This window comes from Coturnix japonica, chromosome 5 (genome assembly GCF_001577835.2).
Source record: "Coturnix japonica isolate 7356 chromosome 5, Coturnix japonica 2.1, whole genome shotgun sequence".
Classification (NCBI taxonomy): Eukaryota; Metazoa; Chordata; class Aves; order Galliformes; family Phasianidae; genus Coturnix; species Coturnix japonica.
Genome location: NC_029520.1, coordinates 10,940,193 through 10,957,399, shown reverse-complemented (window position 1 = coordinate 10,957,399; position 17,207 = coordinate 10,940,193). Strand labels below are relative to the sequence as shown.

At 39.3% G+C, this 17,207-nt stretch overlaps 2 protein-coding genes across 11 annotated transcripts in view; one reads left to right on the top strand and one right to left on the bottom strand.

The window, feature by feature from the left end:
• The window catches only part of TRPM5 (transient receptor potential cation channel subfamily M member 5), a 47,628-nt gene extending 34,802 nt beyond the window's left edge, over nucleotides 1-12,826 (top strand). The window contains exons 20-26 of the mRNA XM_015863906.2: nucleotides 1,682-1,856; nucleotides 3,962-4,127; nucleotides 4,793-4,971; nucleotides 5,866-5,998; nucleotides 7,621-7,693; nucleotides 8,732-8,822; nucleotides 10,614-12,826. Coding sequence (XP_015719392.1) covers nucleotides 1,682-1,856; nucleotides 3,962-4,127; nucleotides 4,793-4,971; nucleotides 5,866-5,998; nucleotides 7,621-7,693; nucleotides 8,732-8,822; nucleotides 10,614-10,714 — 918 coding nt within the window. The 3' untranslated portion in view covers nucleotides 10,715-12,826. The remainder of the gene's footprint in view (nucleotides 1-1,681; nucleotides 1,857-3,961; nucleotides 4,128-4,792; nucleotides 4,972-5,865; nucleotides 5,999-7,620; nucleotides 7,694-8,731; nucleotides 8,823-10,613) is intronic.
• TSSC4 (tumor suppressing subtransferable candidate 4) lies at nucleotides 12,427-17,207 on the bottom strand. 10 transcript variants are annotated; one of them, XM_015863910.2, is made up of 5 exons: nucleotides 16,541-17,206; nucleotides 16,215-16,339; nucleotides 15,573-15,652; nucleotides 15,318-15,390; nucleotides 12,427-14,382 (listed from the first exon to the last, which is right to left on the bottom strand). In XM_015863910.2, the coding sequence occupies exon 5, from the start codon at nucleotides 14,292-14,294 to the stop codon at nucleotides 13,272-13,274; it is 1,023 nt and encodes a 340-aa protein (XP_015719396.1). In that variant the 5' UTR covers nucleotides 14,295-14,382; nucleotides 15,318-15,390; nucleotides 15,573-15,652; nucleotides 16,215-16,339; nucleotides 16,541-17,206; the 3' UTR covers nucleotides 12,427-13,271. The 10 variants fall into 10 exon arrangements, with proteins under 10 accessions (XP_015719396.1, XP_032300624.1, XP_015719395.1 ...); XM_032444733.1 differs by having other exon boundaries at nucleotides 15,573-15,635; XM_015863909.2 differs by lacking the exon at nucleotides 15,573-15,652 and having other exon boundaries at nucleotides 16,217-16,339.

Genomic DNA, 17,207 nt, shown 5'->3' with positions numbered 1-17,207 from the left:
TTATGGGGTGGTACACTGAAATAGCTTTCTATTTCAGCATGTTAATCTTCTAGGCCAATTAGCTCATGATAACTGATTAATAGTTTATCTAATTGTAAACGCTATTACAGATTCTACAAACATTTGACTTGTGACTCACAGTAAAAACCCTACAGTCTAAATAAGCCTATACATTGAATAAACATAACTGCCAAGCTATTTGGATCTGTCTACAAATGCAATAACTGGAGCACCAGCATGACATTTGCTTTGAGTAGCAAAAGGGTAAATGGCAAATAAATATTTGTTCTTGTACATTATCTAGTTCACCACACTAGCAGAGTTTTACAGTGAGAGAACAAGGCAGATCTACAGCTCCCAACCCTTCCTAGTGGCTTCATAGCAAGCTAAACCATGGCCCTGAGCAAATATGGTGATGCATCTACTACATTAGCATCTAAATTAATATAAAGTAACACAGATTAAGAACATACTCAGAAGAAAATAAGTGGCAGCCTAGGCAAAGCCATAACATGGGAGCTTTCATCTTACCCATATCCAAACCACCACAGTGCTGTACAATGCTTGGTAGTTCAAAGGAATCTTGCATCAAAAGAACAATGAAATTAAGTTCAGCAAACAGCATCTCCCTGAAACATTCATCAGGTTGGTTCAAGCAAGAACATTTCTCTTAAACAGGGAAACAACAGAATTGCTGAAACAAGTCTAGCAACTGTAGCAATGGTAGTTTGGTGCCAGTTTAGAGAGACCGCAGACTGGAAAAGAGTATTCCCAAACAAACCACTGCTTTCAGTTAGATACAATGTTAAAGGCCTGCAGCACCAACAAATCCAGAATCATCCAGAAAACAAAATAATTTGATAAAAGTTAGAGGCATCAACTATGCCTTGCTTGCCACAGATACTGCGTTCCTTAATGGGACCTTTAGTTACCTCCTGAAGGTCTGAAATACCTATGCATTTGGGTAACTGCGCAATCCTGAAATCTAATTGAAATGAATCTACAGCCCCTAATGAACTCTGTCAGATTAGATGGAAAGAGGATAAAGTGTTCTTCTTCCACTAGGGAAAAATTATTGCACTTGAAAAAAAATAAAAATTGAATATGTATTTAAGTAAGTGTTTTAGGATTCAATTACTCTGCTTCTGTAGAGAAGCACAACGTTTAAAAGCAGGAAGCCCTGGAAAGAATCCCTCAAGTGCATTACTTAGCTACCTGATCCTTCCAGTCTTCAGTGTTTGCTGTATGAGTGGTTCAGAGTTTATGAATGAGCGCTGTCAGCCAGGACTCACTGCTGCAGCAGACTTTTGTAATTCAACAGTACTATAAGATCTCATAGAAAACCTGCATTTAAAAGGCATTTGTTTAAAAGAGAAAATGTTTTAAAAATATCAGTGGTTCATGACTGAAAAGCAAAGTTTTAAATTATAACATGCCTTTATCTAAGTGAACTAACAAAATTAAAATGATGCTTACTGGCCAAGTACCATATTATAACTGCTGAGTCAGGAGGAGAATGGTGTGAGAAACTGTATCAGAGTCAACCTACTTCAGCCTAAACAATCTTGTAGAGAAGAATAATTACGTGGACATTTATCATGCTGAACAACTAGTGTCCTTACTTTCAATATGCTGCTACACTCACTTGCCCTCCTTTTCTCCCTTCCCTTGCCTCTTTTAGATGAAAGATGTTTTCTTCTTCCTATTTTTCTTGAGTGTGTGGCTCATTGCCTATGGTGTGACAACTCAAGCTCTGCTTCACCCTGATGACAGCCGAGTGGAGTGGATATTCAGAAGGGTGCTTTACCGTCCCTACCTCCAGATATTTGGCCAGATTCCACTGGATGAAATAGACAGTAAGGATATTTCTTTCTCCCCTAACCTTGCCATCTTTGAATGCTTTCTTCCCAGTGTTATCTTCTGAAAAATAAATAATAGTTTAAAAAAAAAAACCCAAAGCTTTCACATTACTATGATATAAATAGTGAATCAAAATGAGATTACACTAAACATGAGGGTTAACCCTATTTAGAGAAGCTGTCTGAAGTACTCATGCAAGGATTTTCAGTTCTAGAGACTGGCATAACTTCTCTTGCCTCAGTCCATTCAGCCTAATCTGGACCCAAATAACCTTCATGTAAAGCAAAATAACAACACCTCCATACTTTTGGCAGTAGTTTAACATGACAGTTTTACAGCAGTACAGCTCTACCCATAAGGGAATACTTGTGTTTTCTAATAAATACTCTGCTAAAGCATTTGTTTACTCCATAGTTAAACCTGCCCAAATCAAATACAGCTAGTAACTGAGTCTGCGCAGTACTTCAAACAAAACAACATAAAAACAATCACAAGACATGCAAATATTTGGATGTAAATATGGGATTGGGTAAAACACAGTAGAGGACCTCCATCTATCCATTGGAACCCCAAAGAAAAAAGGTAATGAAAAGGACAATTTGCTAATGAAACAAAGTTACTAGGTAGCAAAGACTGAAGGTAACTCCTAAAAGTCACAAAAGGATCTCTCGATTGAAGAAACATCAAAAGAAATTCAGTAAGGATAACAAGTTAATGTACTTAGTGACAGCTACTGCAGCCTGAGAGATAACAGTACTAAAGTACCCTTAGAGTACTTAAGTTACCTTAGATTGTGGGGAAAGGCATTGTTACTGGGGGAAAAAAAGGAGAACAAAAGCGTAAATATAAGTGCTCTAAATTTGTGGATGTAATTAATCACATGATATAACTTGCAGAAAAACAAACAACAACAAAAAGTAAATAAACAGTTAAACTAATTATGAACTTCATCCCAGTGTAGGAAGATTTGGATGAATAATATTAATATAAACAATAAATAATTGTTTCTTTTTCCTCAATAAGTAGCAAAGGATTCCCAATAAGAGTAGTATTGGTTTTTTTTTTTTCCACATACATAAAGGTGGGCTGCTAAATTGTTTTGATGCTTTGAATGCTAAAAATGTACATAGACTCAAAAAATCAGTTGGACAAATTTATTGAAGAATCCCTCAATATCATTATTAAATACAAATAATCCTCCTGGGCATGTTGCATATCCACAGGCTCCAATGGAGGAAATATCCAAACAATGTCACTCCATGTTTTCCCTGTACATTAGTCTAAGAACTTTCTGCTGCCATACCCAGAGGTAGGATGGAAGGGTAGCTATACCTCTAGTCTGATGTAATAGCACTGTTCTTCATAACCTTAACTGGAAAGCTCTGATGTACAAAGCAGTAGTCTAAATTTGAGTGAGGAACCCCATTTCCTGCTTTTACCAAGTTCTCTCCTCTAGCATGCATACTAGCATAAGGATTGAGGAGATGCAAGGACATGGGAGTACACACCAAAGGTATTTGAACTGATGCAGTGATGCACCATGCCTTTTTTTTTTTTTTTTTTATACAAAACCTGCAACATTGGATATTAGTTCACATAAAGGATTGTTTGACTGCAAGAATTACCTCAGTAGTTCAAGCAGCCAGAAAGCTGTCCTGTGTGCCTTGTATTTACAGCCGTGCTTGCTAATAAAAAACACAGTGCAGTACAAAAATTACATGCTACCACAACTCATCTTAAGCTCTAATAATTACACATATTCAGAATGAAGTTATGCTACTGTTCACATGCATATGAGATCTCAATATGGTAATCAATATCATCATCCTTGATTCGCACCTTAATAGTAAAAGGTATTAAATTATGTAATCATTCTCATTGTGAGCTCTTAAAAGAAGGCATGCTTAAAGGTACACAGATCCCTTTCTTCCTCAAAAAAATCTGTAAAATGCAGCACCTCCAGAAACAATTCGTAATTCTTGCCATTCTCTGTTGAAAGCAAGAGATTTTGCTCATCAAAATGCAAAGCTTTTGTCTCCAGGCTAAAAAACACACATGGCAAAAGAATCTGTCAAAACTACCTTATTCTCTTCCTTTGTAGCATCACGAGCATATGCCAGGAACTGTACATTTAATCCACTGCAGATTCTGCAGAACTCACCATCATGTCCCAACAACTACGCCAACTGGCTTGTTATACTTCTGTTGGTCATCTTCCTACTAGTCACAAATGTTTTGCTTATGAATCTCTTGATTGCAATGTTCAGGTAAGAGCAGTTTCAATAAGCATTAAGACAGAGAAATTAAGAGTTTAACTGAATGCCCATATTTACTACATTGCTCTTGATTAGCTATACTGAAACACACCAGTAGTTTTCCTAAGTAATTATTTGAGGGTTGATAGGTAGACTTTCAGGATCATAAAGTTCTTAAGTTCTCATCATCATCACCACCACACCAGCTACTTTAAAGGCAAGAACAAAAACGGACCTTTTACTGCTAAAAATTCAATTTAATGTGTCTGGATCCCTGGCCATGCTGCAGCAAGATTCTGCAGGTGCAGAGCAGCTGTAAACATGGCAGATGCTGGATATTCTGCACTCCAGAGAAACACATCAAGTCAAAATAATTAATGATGATTAATTTGAAGAACTAACATTGCATGTTTGCCAACCTTACCAGAGTAGAATTGCCTTCTATTTTTTTTAAACAAATAGTATTTTTTTTACTTTTCTGTCATTTGAAACTGAAACTACAATTCTTTAATACCTAAAAATCTGCACAAACTTTAGCTTAAGTAAACGCTACTCACTGAACTTGCTGTTCCTTTTATTAAAGAAAATACAGACTATACTTTGTAATAACAAGCTTCAGCTTGTTGAGATAAAAGTAGCTCTTAAATTTTTATTTATTTTTTTTTTCCCAATTACAGCTACACTTTTCAAGTTGTTCAGGGCAATGCAGACATCTTCTGGAAATTACAACGCTACAACCTGATTGTTGAATATCATGGACGGCCTGCCTTAGCACCACCATTTATCATTATTAACCACATCACTTTGGTTCTTCAAATAATCTTCAACAAAATGGAACATAAAAAACAACATCTGGGTAAGTTAATGTAATGCTAGAATGCGATGGAAAGCACATCAATTACAGGGGAGTAACAAAGTCCTAAGCTACAGAAAAGGCATCACTCAAATGCAACAGCCACGAACACAAAAATAAAGAATCTGCTTACCTTGAGAAGCCCTCAAGTAGGCAGGGAACTCCAACAAAAGAGGCCTTCACCTCCACTGCCAACCCTTAAATGAGATCTGGGAAGGGGTGGATCCTGACTCCACCCCTTCTGATCACCCACATACATTGCATGCACCTGAGCTCCCCTGGGTTGGCCCTGCCTTCCCACCAGGTGCTCAATCACTGCTTCAAGCTACTTAGCATTTCTGCTACAGCTGTTAACACATATCTATCAACAGGAGACCCTGATACTCAGCAAGGATATGCTCCATAAGCAAAACAGAAGAGCAAGTAAGATCTCCACAAGCCAAGAGCCATCATTTATTATATTTAACAAAAACTGCTAGGAGAGCAGACATGAAAATTATGATGCAGTCTGTACAATAAGCAATTTCCCATAATGCATTTCCCTATGTAAAATACTTATTATGACAAAGATGTTGATGTCAAACTGCCTTGATTTCTGAAGAAATAACAACTGATAGTCTGAGTGAATTATTCAAGAATCACTAAAATTGGCCTGTGCTGTTCTTTAGAAAACTCAGTAGAAAAGTCAGGACTCTTATTCAACTGCAGCAAGTTCACTACCTTGCATCACAAGAAAATAAAAAGTGTAGAAAATACTTATTTTTGCAGCTTGTCACTCCTACAGTGGCAAAACAAGACCTGATGTTTCTTTGTATAGCAGACTTTCATTACTTAAACTAGTGCAGGTGAAAAGGGAGCAACATGTAATTCTTAGTATCTTTTTTTTCCCCCCTACAGAAAGAGATCTTCCAGTTGGGCTAGATCAAAAAATCATAACATGGGAGCTGGTGCAAAAAGAAAATTATCTAATAAAACTTGAACAAGAAAGGAAAGAAAGCAACGAAGAAAGGCTGAAGGCCACATCTAATAAGTATGTTACTCTGATCTACATTGAGTGAACCTTGCAGGTCTTAAGATTTGCACGAGATAAACATTCAGGCACTGGTAAGGTTTATATGAGGAGTCTAATAGGAATGATGCTCTCCATGGAATGTTTTTCATGAACAAAGATCACTTTGAGAAGTTTTTTGAGATTGTTGAAGTATCTACAATTACAAACATGTAAACTCCAGCCAAACTTGCAGTTAAGCTCAAATTCATGAAGAAATGATGGAAGAATAGTTCTGTTGCTACACTGCAGAGCATGTACTTCCATCCTATATAGGAACATAACATACCTGGATACAAAGCATTGATCAAAATCCAGTGAAACTGCCCTTTCCAAAACAGAAAGAGATTTAGACTTTTGAATGAAAATCTGTCATCTATGGAATTATCCCCAGCTATCTCCAGAAGAGCTACTACTCATGGCATTATGACATAAGACTACAATTTTGCACAAGAAATTCCTGGTATCAGCTCTCAAATTACATTTAAATAACCATCTAAATTGTCCTCTAAGATATCATCCCAATAGGAGTATCACTTAAATTAGTTTACTGTTCTGATGAATAAAAGTGCAAAATTGCTATTCAGAAGTTCACTTCTTTAAATAACAATGACATAAAGAGATGCATGTTCATGGAAAATACCCTTCTCCCTCTAATTTAACAGGCTCTTTATTCTTAATAATTTAGACTTTATTACTCTGTTGTTGAAATCTAACAATAAATATGTGTGTAATTTCTCCTAAACAAAGGACATGATATCAGACATAGCAGAGCCAATAAGAGATCAGACAAGTTCAGATGACTATCACTGAGAGTACGGTTTCTTATTTTGCTCTTCGGTGTTAGCAAACCTGCCTGATTATTTGAAATCTTATATAACCTTCAGAAAGCCATTCACTTAACTCTGCATTAAAACAATCCCAAAATGCACTAGATACATCAAGCAGCAGCCTCTTCACGTAGGACTGAATGCTAAGTAACTTGTTAAAGGGAAAATTTAAATAACAGTTAGGACCAAGTAAAGAGGGATTTGGGGAGTTCATGGGAAGTCAGATGAGAGCAATAAAGAAGGGATGCAAGAAGAGGTAAAGCATGTAAAAGATGTGTGGACAGTTTGATTTGGAGGTATCGTTTTCAAGTTCTCCTCACAGTCCTGTTAGAGATTTATACACCAAATCAGTTTCTGAAGATGAAACCTTGAAGAAATCAAATGGCCCATCAGCCCTGTATTAATGGAGCATATATCATGGCCTTAATTTTCATGGTGGGATCACGTTGCCTTTGAAATAGATGGGATGTAATGGACTGGAAAGACATAGCTAAGTGGCCCTAACCACAAGCTGTATGATCACTGTCATCTAGGCAAGTTCATAGCAGCAGGTACGGGAGATTTGTGTCAAAAATGCTGCTCTGTTCAGTAAACACTTAAAGGAACCCTTCAAAAGGGCAATACTTCTAGGGGGCTCTGAGATGTCCTGGTAGCACAGAAATGCAAGCAGGAGGTCACAGATGTCACAGAGTAAGTTACTCATTTTCTGTGGTTTAGGATTTAATCGGAGTAATTTCCTTGTTGCTCAGCAGCACATCATTTTTGCTTCCACAGGGTGGATAATTTGTCTAAATACCTGAGTGGGCTGAAAGAGCAAGAAAAGCGACTTAAAGTGATAGAATCCCAGGTAAGTCATATCAACATAACCTCAACATTAGGATCTCACTGTTTCTTTCTTTTTCTGTGTGTGTGGCCTGGCCCATTTTTTCAGTTGGCAGTATTTCAGTGTTGGCAGTGTTTGGTATAGACTCTATAAGGATAAAAGGAAGGAAAAGTAATCTTTATAATGACTTCACTTTCCTTATTTTATCTGTAATTACAACAATATAAAGAAACTTTTCTAACTTCCCACACAGTTTCTTGCACAGGCGAACACAGTTTCTTGCTTTCTTTGCTAGTGTACTTCAGAAGCGTTCACTTCTTCCCCTTAGGCTGCCTCTGGATGCAAATCCTCCACACTCCTTTCTCTTTCTTCACCCAACCATTTCTTACTTTAAAAGTGACAACACTGAAAATATCCATATTCTGTCTAATACAGCAGAGACTAATACTGGACATTGGTTTTCAAGTATTCTTAGGTACCACATACAAGCTTCTCAAAGGGGGAAGCATTAACATATAAATGCGCAAAAAAATAACAGGAGGAAACCCTGTCTAAAGCTTTTGATGGCAGACCCTTGGAACATAAATAAACGTTTGTTAAACAGTCTTGAAACACTCAGCATTACTGTATACTACATAGTAAGACAGTTATTGTTTTCCTTGCTCCTAGAGTTCTCCAATGCGGTTTTGGCCTAGCTGAAAGTTGCTTGCCTTAATGTTCCTGTTGCAGTTTCTCTCCCCTTTCTTTATCACTTTTATGGCTTCCTGGAAAAAGTAACACTATTCAATGAACAAGGTTGAAACTAAATACAGGTTCAGTGGGAACACGCAATAAATGCTTTAATAAGGTTGTGCCAGAATGAGATAACACAATATACTCAAAATAAGGAAGACATTCAACATCAATCTTCCTGCAAGTCAATTCAACTATTCTGAACAAAGTTGTGTATGATATTTTTGATGCTGCTTTCAGTTGCTATTTACGTTGTCTTTCCTGTAAATTTAAGATCGGATACAATGCTGCAAAAAATAACTGATGCAGAAATCACTGCCTGTTCTTTAGATTTGCTACTGTACAGCTGTTATCTCCTCGATGGCAGATGTTTTAACCAAAACCAACCTCTTCTGCAAGCAAACAGATCCAAACTACGCATGTAAGTACTGAAAGCCACCATGGAAAACCTAATTAAAATGGTCAGGCAATTTCATTCAGAAAAATACAACAAAGACAAAAATAATTGGCAAAGAGTCACTTAGGGAGGTGCAAAGGAATATGCCTACAGGTAATGGAAATACAATCAACAAACACAATATTCATGCACCTTTTGCAAAACATATCTAAAAGCTTGGGGGAATGGGAATGCACTATTGCTCACTGCAGGCTAGAATGATGTCATGTAATTTGAAGGATATGTGGTTTCCTGAAGGGACTTTCTCTTGGGATTCCTTATTTTTTTCCCCTTTCTTTTTTTGAGTCAATGAGATAATGATACCAAGAAATTGACTATTGGATAAAACTCATGATTAAAAAGAAAAAAGATTCACACTTTGTTTTAACCAACTCAGTTCATCTGCCTGTGGAGGTGCAGTTCTTTCTGTCATCTAGTAACTTTGTCTTATGACCCAGAATTCCACTTTTTGGAGTTTCATAAAATCACAGAATGGCCTGGGTTGAAAAGGCCCACAGTGATCACCCAGTTTCAACCCCCTGCTATGTGCTGGGTTGCCAACCACCAGCCCAGGCTGCCCAGAGCCACATCCAGCCTGGCCTTGAATGCCTCCAGGGATGGGGCATCCACAACTTCCCTGGGCAACCTGTTCCAGTGTGTCACCACCCTTTGTGTGAAAAACTTCCTCCTAATATCTAACCTAAATCTTCCCTGTCTCAGTTTAAAACCACTCCCCCTTGTCCTATTACTATCACTATCCAGTTTGAAACATTAGAGACAGAAACAGAGGATTGCTCAGCCAGTACAGGATATCCAATTCAGGAAGTATTTTGAAATAGATGATTAAGAAAAATATCAAATATTTACTAATTACAATATATTACCAAAAAACCACCACCAAGAAGAAGAACAAAAAAACAACCACAAACCCATCTCTCCGAAAACTTAAACCAAGCACGTAGGTACCACATGGGAAACAAGTAGCTGGAAGCCCAGCTAAGTCTTGACATGACAAGACCTGAAAGCATCCATGCAGACAAAGGTGTGTTGGATCCCATTTAATATGGCAGTTTTTCCTTGTCCGTTTGTATTGATGTCAGTGAAGGTGGAGGGGAAATGAGATCTGTCTGAGGTTCCTGTAGCAAACCACAGGTACAGCAGAAACAAATAATTTGCAATTTTTCCAGCCATGGGAGGAAACATCAACATACTTAGCCAGGCATATTATTCTAATTTTAAATGTAGGCAAAGCAAAGCCAGCTTAGAAAAATATTTTCTTTAATACTACCTCAGGATGCATAACAAGCTATAACATTCTGAAAACACTGAAAGGAATTATCAGTGAAAATTGAAGTCCACTGATAAACAAGCAGATTTAGTCTTAACTGCAGCTCTGTCCTACAACAGTTTGCTATAAACAGCTTCTCAGAGTCGAACTAACCTCATACTTGACTTAATTTTGGTAAAAGTTTTCAAAGCACATAAATATACTGCTTCATTATTAGCATTCCAGTAAGAAAAACTTGTCCTGTAGCATGTTACCCAAACTATTTTAATACTGTACTGCATAGAGACTTGAATAGCTGGGGAAATAAGAAGGGAAAAAAACAAACAAGAAACCTGTTTTTATCATTTACTGAACAAACATGAAGTACTACAACCTACAGTATAATTTTACTGTGGGTTATTTCCAACATTTTAAAGTTTCCTAATTACTATTATGTAACCGTTATCCTGAAGCTTTGAAGAAACATATGGCTTTTACAATCCTACTAGGTTCGAGAAATGCCAACACTGAAGTGCCTTTGCCAGAAAGAGCTGAAAGAGAAGAGCGTGCGGATCCAACTGAGGCTGACATCGCATACATCGATAATTAAATTTCATTCTCATTTCTTTGGATTAAACCCTTTGCCCTGCTGAATTACCATCCAAGTAAAATCCTAATTTCAGGAAGGCTCAAGACCCAAACTTCAAAGTCCTCATGGTATCTTCACACTTTATGAGAAATACTAATAATATTTGACACTACTGGGGATTTCTTGAGCTTTCTTCCCTACTGCTCCTGCATTGGCCTTTTCTCCATTGCTCTCCTCCACAAACTGCACTATGTCCAGGATGACTACCACCTTGTTTTCTACAGTCTGTTCCCAAAGTTCCATACCCTCAATCACACTTCATCATCACTAATTTCCATGTTCTTTCCAAAGGAGTTTCCCCTTTAAAGGGCGACCATTTCCTCACTAAAAACCAACCCACTTCCTATGCCAAGAAAGCAAGCTTGCATTTATGAGTTGCTTTGAAAAAAAAAATAAGTTTCCACAGGAAAGAAAGGGCCTGGGATACCGACTTATTATACAATTCAGACAGTTCCTAGAGCTCTTGTAACTCTCAAATGATTGCACTCACCGCTTTCTCCTCCCATTTCTGGCACTCTTTTTTGGCTGTTTATTAATGCAGGCTCTTCACTCATCCCCAAAAACTCACTGCATGGTCCTCAAGTCTTCGGTGGCATGCAGGCAGTTTCCAAACACAAAGCAGGTAACCCTTCCATTCAGATCCCCAACCTCTGCTACTTGCTTTTTCAGTTCAATGCCAGATGATATACTTGCTGTCAGCTCACTGCTATTACAAGGAGACATCAACCTTGCATCTACAGCTAAGCAATTTTCTGACTTCATTCTGTAGCAATACTTAGAAACTATAAATTTGGACTGATGGCCATTTTTTTTGCATTACTTCTGCTGGCATGTACCTTTCTAGAACACAAATGTTAGCTGGCTTTATTATAATTTTGTATGAGGAGACATACAAATAAAATGAGCATGACTGCTGTCCTTTAATGGGAAACTTCTTTGCACCAATATAAACAGTGTCAAAAGAGGAAAGTAAGCAGTGGGTTGTGTTCACACTCTGATAAGCTTCAGCTGAACTTAGTTTCCTCATTCATATTATAATGCTGCTTGTATACAAAGAAAGGTGGTGAGAAAACTCTCTATTGCCTCAAAACAGAGTTGGGGGGAAAAAAATATCTCATATGTGCTCAAAATGCAATTTGATTAAAGACTCCAATTTAATTGGAGTCTTTAATTAATAGAAATTAATCTTACGATTTCTGCCTAAATAAGTGATTGTTCAGCTTATTCAGCTGCACCCCTGATCATAGTGGGGCCATTAACAACAGAACTTGGATCCTGTGCTAAATGCTCTTCACCCTAGGCAAAGAATAAGTTGTAAAAGCAGTATGATTGTATTGAGCTACATTTGTTAGGAAATAATGTGCATATTACAATCTGCACCCGCTGTATTCTTCTTAACCACTTCCTTTCTGATACAGCTATTTTTGTTATTGACCTGATTCAGTTTAATCAAGTGATTCTCTATGTATTGTAAAATCACCACAGTGTTAAAAATGTGAACTTTAGATTCTAAACCTTAAGAAGCTGAAGGAAAAGTTACAAGATGTTAAGCTGAGACTAACCTTCCAGATAATAAGTGTTCTAAATGGTTCTCAAATCAAATAAATGTAGTCATTCGAACTCCTATATTTGCATTAATATCAGTATAGATGAAAGAGATGGAGAAACAAAAGTACAACTGAAAGTTTATTGAATTCCAAGGAAAAAAGCATCGAGTTCTACAAACATCCTGATTCCCACCAAATGTACACCAAGAAATGTGGAAGCAGGGCCATCTGGAAAGGCTAAACAAATATGCAGGCAAAAGAAATCAACACATCACAGTACTAAGAGAAGTTGTTGCATAACTGATCTACACTCAACATGATGAGACTTGGCAGTAGTGATCTTCAGTGTGTCTTTACTAGAATGTTTTCCAAAGTTGTGCCCATCTGCAGGAAAAAATGGTATTTTCTTAACCTGGTTTTTTTGTGTAACAGTGAGTTAAATATTTGAAACCACATTAAAAAACAGTTGGTTTGCCAGCACCCACCTGGGCCCTCTAAACCTCATGCTGTACTCTCAAAGAGAATGTAAAAAGGACAGGTCGGGAGAAATCAAACCTAGTGGAAGACCTGTTTTTATTTTCATTGTTTAAACAATTCCGCATGATAAGCTCATCACCTCTGTTCCCACATTCTACAGGACTTAGGAAAAGCTCTAAATGTGGGGTAATTGTTTTTTCTGTGGTGCTCATGATGACTTGAGCTCCAATGCAAACCCCAGGGAGCTGCTCAAACAAAGCACGCTTTATTCTCTCATGCGAGACTGCAACTATCCTTTGCCTGCAAAGTTCTCACTAACAAAAAGACTGTAATGTATTTTTAGTAGCTTAATTTATAAAAATGAAAGTGGTCTGGGTGGCTATAAAGCAAACCATTAGACAAAATGGTATCACATGGGTCCCTGACAAAAAAACCAAAAACATAACAAAACAAGATTATAGAAATTCTTGCATGTTTCCGATTCGTTCCATCACTCAAGACTCTTCCTCCTCTCCCTCGTCATCTATTTTAGGTCGGAAATTTTTTCTATTTCTCTTCTTGCTGCAATGGAATCCAACTTTTTCTGCCAATGGCTCTTCACCCACACCATGCTCATTTTCCATATTCACGTTCTCCACCATCAGGCATCCCTCCTCCTCTGTTGCCTTTCTATCAGCACCACCTAAGTGTCCCAGCTCTACCTTATCTTCCTCCCTCATGTCATCAGTCTTTACAGATTTTCCTTTCAGATCTGTTTTGATTTGTTTCTTATCACCCTCTCCTGTCGATATTTTCTTTTCTATTCCATCAACACCCCTTTTTGAAGGTTTGGTGAATACAATCCTCCCAGCTCCACAGCTGGAAGGATCCTGGTTGAAATATGGGGTGTAGCTGTCTTGGGCAGCTGAGCTTTGTTCCTCCCCTCTTTTCTTCAAGCCTTCTAGAAATTCCATAGCCACTGCCCTGTTAGTCTTGTCACTAGACTCTGACACTCCCTCTAGGCTGTATTTGGTCCAGCGCTCTGGGTGTGCCACATAGTCAGGCACTGCTGGAGACATTCTGGGAGACTGCACTGGTCTGGTTGGCTTTCCAAGGCTTTCTGGTATTACATTACTTGACATGGTAGTTGGAGGTAAGGGACGTTTAAACCTCCCATCAACAACATTATCTTCAGACATTGAGGGAACAGACAATTTTGCTGCCTCCTCCAAGCAATCAAAAATACTCTGGCTGCGGAGAGAGAATGTAGAACTCATGCCCCTCAGAAGGAATGGCTGAACAGGAGACCTCTCGCTGCTTTCTGATGGGTCAGCAGTGTCCCCTGGTCTGTAATCCCCATCATCTACAGATGGATCCTCAGGAGATATTGTATCAACTTCTGCTTCATCTGCTAATCCCAAATCATCGGAATCAGAATCGCTGAGCGACACTGCGTCAGAGGGCTGAGCTCCTTCGTAGTCTGCTGCAGTGGCAGTCCTGGTGCCCAGGAAGGGTTCAGCATCATCCTGATCTCCCATCTTTGAGCTATCACTCCACTGAGGTCCTTAACGCAGGCCCAGGAATGGCTGTAAATACGGTTTTCCAAATGTCCAGCAGCTTTAATGCCTACAATATAAAAGAGCATGAAAATTCAACTGCGCAATGAAAATCACACGTATGACCATCACTCTGGGACAGGCCTGATAATGATTACTGCTATATCACAGTACATTGCTGTGGAACAGATGCACATTAATATTAAAGACTTCCACAAAATTCAGTACAAGAATGCAAAGTAATTATAAATAGTGATGCACTGAATTTCACTGAAGGTAACAGCAAGACCAATTGCTAAATGATGAGCATAAGTTTTTTGAATATAACTGTTCCACATATCTTCTTCCAAGAACAGCAGTGACTCTCCAAAGTACACCGTTCATTTACCCATACCATATAAATCCATAAAAACAAATCCTAATCTCTTTTGTCTGTTGCAATTCTTCATTGCCAATTCACATCCGTCCCCAATCATATTCTACGTATTAAAAAGGGCCCTGCTGCTGATCAAGGAATGTGTCAGAACAGCCTGTAATGTCTCAGAGCTACAGTTCTGTGTCAGCTTTAAACTGACAAAGTACAAGGTGCACTCCTTCCTTGGCTTTAAGCTTTTACGTTATTACTAGATAGTTGCAATCACATGATAAGTGAGCGTGAGAAATGAATTGAGACAGATTATGAAAAATAATTGCATATGCCATGCTTGTGTGAGCACACTGGAAACAAGGGGAGGGTGCAAGCAATGGTCAGCAAGAGCTGCCCATTTGGTCAATCAAAAGACACAGTGACCTGAACCCTGAGTTCCAGTACAGTACAGGCTGAAACACCACTGCTTGTTGGGCAGTCAAAAATAGACTTGGCAAAAATACACTTCAGTTCAGCTCTCCAAAACGTGAATTAGGGAAAGTGTTCTCATTTACTATTAGGTTAAGTTAAACTACACAATTATAGGTTCTTCTGAAAAGCCGCAGTAAACAGACATGGAAAGTGTGCTGGTCACTCACTTTCTCCTGAGACTGAGTCAGCTTCCCCTCCTGAGGGTCAGTTAAAGCCACCAAAGATCTCAGCACTTCCACCCTAGAAAACAAACATTTCCATCAAGATACTGGAAATGTAGTTTTAAAAAGAGTTTTGAAAATAATTCTTTCTCCCTGAGTCACCCAAAGCTACAGAGCAGAGTTCTAAATCTGACACAAGCTCAAGCTTGCATAAAAAAGTCTTCAGATAATCCTGAATACTAGCAAAAGAACAGCACAAACCTAATAGGACAGGCTCCACCACAGTTACTCAGTCTCCACATTCACAAAGCCAAGTCTTATTCTCTACAACAGAAGAGAGGCTTTAAAAAAAAACAAAACAAAGCTGTAATTTACACATGCAGTAAACTATTAGTAAATGTACTGTGTTAACTGCAGCCAAGAAGGTACCAGATATGCACTGCAGGTACTACATGCCAATAGGAAAGAGACCCAGGACACCACAGAGATGCCTGCAAAGAAAGGTTGTATTCACCACTGGGGACAGATCTGCATGAGGAATTAGTATGTGGAGAAGCTTGCAAAGAACTGAATGGCCTGAATGCTGTGTTCTGTGTAGTCTGGCTGTGTTTTGACACCGTTGCTTTTGAAACGTGGCCTCTAGTGCAACCCCCAAATGCAAAATAATCATTTGAAGATCCTGCACCTTTCTCTTTAGTTTTATAACACATGAAAGAAACGAGTGCAACTCAAAAGAAACACCAAAAAGCAGGGCTGAGCAAAACAGATGTTTCAGGCTATGAATGAGGGCACCTCTTTGCTAAGAGCATTTGTACAGAAAGGGAAAACGTTGCTACTGGAAGAATAATTTAACAGTGTTAATACCAAACACGCAGATGCTGACAACACACCAGACAAACTCACACGTTCATTACAGCAACGTGGGCACTGCACAGCACACACAGGCCCGTGTCTCTCTGGCTGCCACGTTCTCCATCAGCCTCTCCCATCCTGGCCTTGCTCTGCTGGCTCTGCTCACCCTCCTGCAGCTGGGAGGCAAACACAGAGCTCCGTCACCCCAAATCTCGACCCCATTCTCATCGCACAGACAGCACTACGACACAACCCACCGCCGCACCCTGCACCATGGGCCCATATACCGCATTCCTTGCCAACCTAGGACCCAGCTCCCCGGACCGGGATCCCCCCCCCTCCCCGCTCACACCCAGCACCGAATAAACGCCCCATACCCCAAAGCCGCGCAAGCCCGGAGGAAGGTGGAGGTGGGGAAGTGCAGGAAGCAGAAGTACAACCCTGCTTCCCGTTAGCGTCACCTCGCTTTGCATCCTGAGAGTTGTAGTTGTCTGCGCTTTCCCCGTTGGGGGCCATTTTGAGAGCGACGCGGCCGGACTACAGCTCCCAGGAGCTCGCCCTCCATTTTGCAGACTGTGAAGCTGTCGGGGGTGGCCCCTCCTCATCCAAACCGCGTGGAAAAAACAAGTCAGGCGTTGGTTTTTTCCTCATCTCTTGGGCTTGGCAGCAGCGAGCGGTTCAGAGGAAGCGTGGAGTTTTTATTTGCATGTACTTTATAACCAGAAAGCCTTCAGTCACTGGGGTGTGAGACAAGTGTCCGGCCAAAAGCAAGTTTCCATCCTCTGTCCCAAAAGAACATTTTTTTGTTCATGTGTCAAGATGTGGAATTCTGTCGGAACATGTTTTATTGGTGTTGGCTGAGGCCATCTGGTTCTTTTCCCCCTTCTTCAGCTAAAAGCTTTAAGTTCTAAAGCAGAGGCTCTAGAGGTGTTTCCCCATTTGGTAAGCCTTTCCTTAAACATATATACATGTACAGCGGAGACACAGGCAGATGGATTCCTGTCTGGAGGGAAGAGAGAGGAAAGCAGGGTCCTTTGGCGTGTG

Coding starts and splice junctions, on each gene's coding strand:
- TSSC4 (XM_015863914.2), bottom strand. CDS start 14,294: ATGGGAGATCAGGATGATGCTGAACCCTTCCTGGGCACCAGGACTGCC.